The sequence below is a fragment of the Montipora foliosa genome, chromosome 12, assembly GCF_036669935.1.
Source record: "Montipora foliosa isolate CH-2021 chromosome 12, ASM3666993v2, whole genome shotgun sequence".
NCBI classification, from domain to species: Eukaryota; Metazoa; Cnidaria; class Anthozoa; order Scleractinia; family Acroporidae; genus Montipora; species Montipora foliosa.
The window spans coordinates 19,397,316-19,399,815 of record NC_090880.1 but is presented as its reverse complement, the minus strand read 5'-3'; the positions used below and the strand labels follow the sequence as shown (position 1 = coordinate 19,399,815).

At 41.0% G+C, this 2,500-nt stretch overlaps 1 protein-coding gene across 2 annotated transcripts in view; it reads right to left on the bottom strand.

Annotated features, from left to right (window-relative positions):
• LOC137980152 (uncharacterized) overlaps positions 1 to 2,500 on the bottom strand; it is a 15,801-nt gene that overhangs the window by 6,651 nt on the left and 6,650 nt on the right. For both annotated transcript variants that reach the window (XM_068827526.1, XM_068827525.1), the window contains exon 2: positions 2,168 to 2,328. In XM_068827526.1, the coding sequence (XP_068683627.1) occupies positions 2,168 to 2,328 (161 nt within the window). The remainder of the gene's footprint in view (positions 1 to 2,167; positions 2,329 to 2,500) is intronic.

Sequence of the window (2,500 nt, the reverse complement as noted above, 5' to 3'; positions counted from 1 at the left end):
GAGGTTGGCGGAAAGGTCCCTTTGAGTTCGATCCCAACTTTGATGATGATCCACATTGACAGGTCGGATCAAAATGTCACTGGGCATTTTACCAAATGTTATTCTCATTGTCTTGTTTTCACAACAAGCTCATGTTCGGAATCTCCTGTGCGGACGCGTGGTTGCTTGATTCGGATATCTCCAAAAAAAAGATTACATCGAGCACCTATCGTTTGAAAGGAAGCAGAACAAAATCTCAGCGGTTTTCTTGCTAGAACTACCCCTGAGAGGACATCAATGTGGCAATGTTGTAACAGCCATTTTTCAATCTTTAGTTCCAAATAATATCAAAGGAGGTTCCTTTTTACCCATAACTTCAGTGCCTAAGCTAAGCTTTGGCGCGAAGTGGTCCCATCAAGATGGCGTTATTGGCTTCAAAACAACAGGTTACTCCATCTAGTCTTTAGTTTTTCCCACGGTTCGCTGCAGTGGAAAAAAGGTTTCCATCCGACAACTAGAAATTTCAGAAATTCAAGCCGATATTTTTGTCCAAAGGGATCACGTCCAAGGACCTAATAACTCTTCCTAGAAAAGTGGTATGCAAATTGCTCAAATTCATGTTTTGGTTGTGTATTAAATCACACTTAAACGAAAACGACAGGACAATCTGATTTCTCGCTAAACACAAGTGAAAATCAGCACACAGGGACATCTATACCCAACGGAAGATTTCGTTGAAATTTAGATGTCCGGATAGGAAAGCAATCGGGTTACTGAAACATGAGATTAAAAATTCGCAACCCGGAAAAAATGTTTCCCTTACATTTTCGACTGGGTCACGACCCGCTTTTGGCACTCCAAGTTTCGGGAACCGAGTGGATTGCCAACCTCGTGCTCTCCACATCGACAATTAAAGAGACCCTGCAATGGGAACGATGTTGGTGGATTGCAGGGGAATTCGTGTAGGGTAAAAAAGGAAGATTTTAATCTTATAAAATGCTCATCAACCTTTCTACTGCGAAATCCGAACAGATCAATTAAGTTAACAGACTTTATCCAATACAAGGAACTTCGTGCCTTCGTGGCAGAATTTTCTTCGTTGGGTGCCCCTGAACACATCCATCGTAGGTTGTTAATCGGCGAGATACATTTCAAATACGTTTTGCTAATTATAAATCTTTTGCCGTGGAAATGGAGAAATAATGTAGATTGTGACAGAATGACAACCTCGATCTCGTGAACTGGGGTAAAAGGTGTAACAGCACACAGCAGAATGATGTCACTAGTTATTTCGCGACCCTTCGTAAACAAACAACAGATGCAAAATACAATGGAACAGAAGTTAAAGTTATTCGGCGTTTTTTTCATGTTACAGCATAGAAAGCATATAAGACCGAGAAAAATGCACGTGATTCTAATTTGCAACTAACTGCAACGTCAAATTTCGAATGCAAGGCTTATAGGAAACGTGGCCACGAATCAAAGTGTGATAAGCCTTACCTTTGCAAAAACGTGATGAAATGCCTCTATTGGCTGAGTACATGTATTTGTTTTTGGGCTATCGATATCGATATTGATTGACTCAACGTATTTGGCATAGTAGTGTCAAATGGAAGCACTTATTATATCCGAAATCTTGAAATTGAGCCTGAGTACTCCTCTTGAAAGTTACGGCGTATTACGCAAATTTTCTTGCAGGAATCTCAGCTGTGAGTTCAAGAGCGGCAAGAATTTTTTAAAACTTGTTGATCCTTTCGCCCCGAAGGCGGTGTTCCTGCCCACGGACGAATAAATTCACGCGGGGTCATACAAGTGGCACACTTATAGGGTAAAGTAACCTCGGAATGTTTACGGTTTTGTTTCATCGAAAACTTTCCTTAAATAGCAAAGATATGGGCGATGAATTTAGAGGATTGTCAGTATACGAATCGAGGCCCCCAAACCTTCCTTGGCCTTTCTGGTTGAATTATACTTTTTTTTTAGTTCGATGCCCTAACACTTCAATGCCAAAAACAGCAGCGCTTGTAATTTGTCTTAATGAGGTCGACAGACAACTTACCGACAACTTGCCAAGATTTGTCATTGATATAGTAAATTTGTTATCCTGCTGTGGAGGTTGCAAGTTTCGATGTCAAATACTTAACCCGCCCGCCACAAAACAACAGGTGACAAGAACCCATATTGTTACCTTTGTTGACAAGTTTTCCACATATTTCTGCTGATTGGTTAGGTTTAGTCTCATCGTTTCGATCTCTTGACGAGTGGTGTTCAATGCTTTCTTCAGCTCTGAAATCTCCACATTCATTTCTCTCATGGTCACCTCTTGCAAACATCTTGACGACCCGCAAGCTGCAATCGGGACATAGACTAGTCTTAAAACTGAGAAACCTTTAAAAACCATGTTGAAAATGATCCCACCGAAAAGGAAAAATAAATTCTGGAAGGCGAGGTCAGCTTAAAGTGTTTTTGTTGCTGTTGTTCGTTCCGTTCTCCACTTTCCAGCGGCTGTAGCATCTCATTG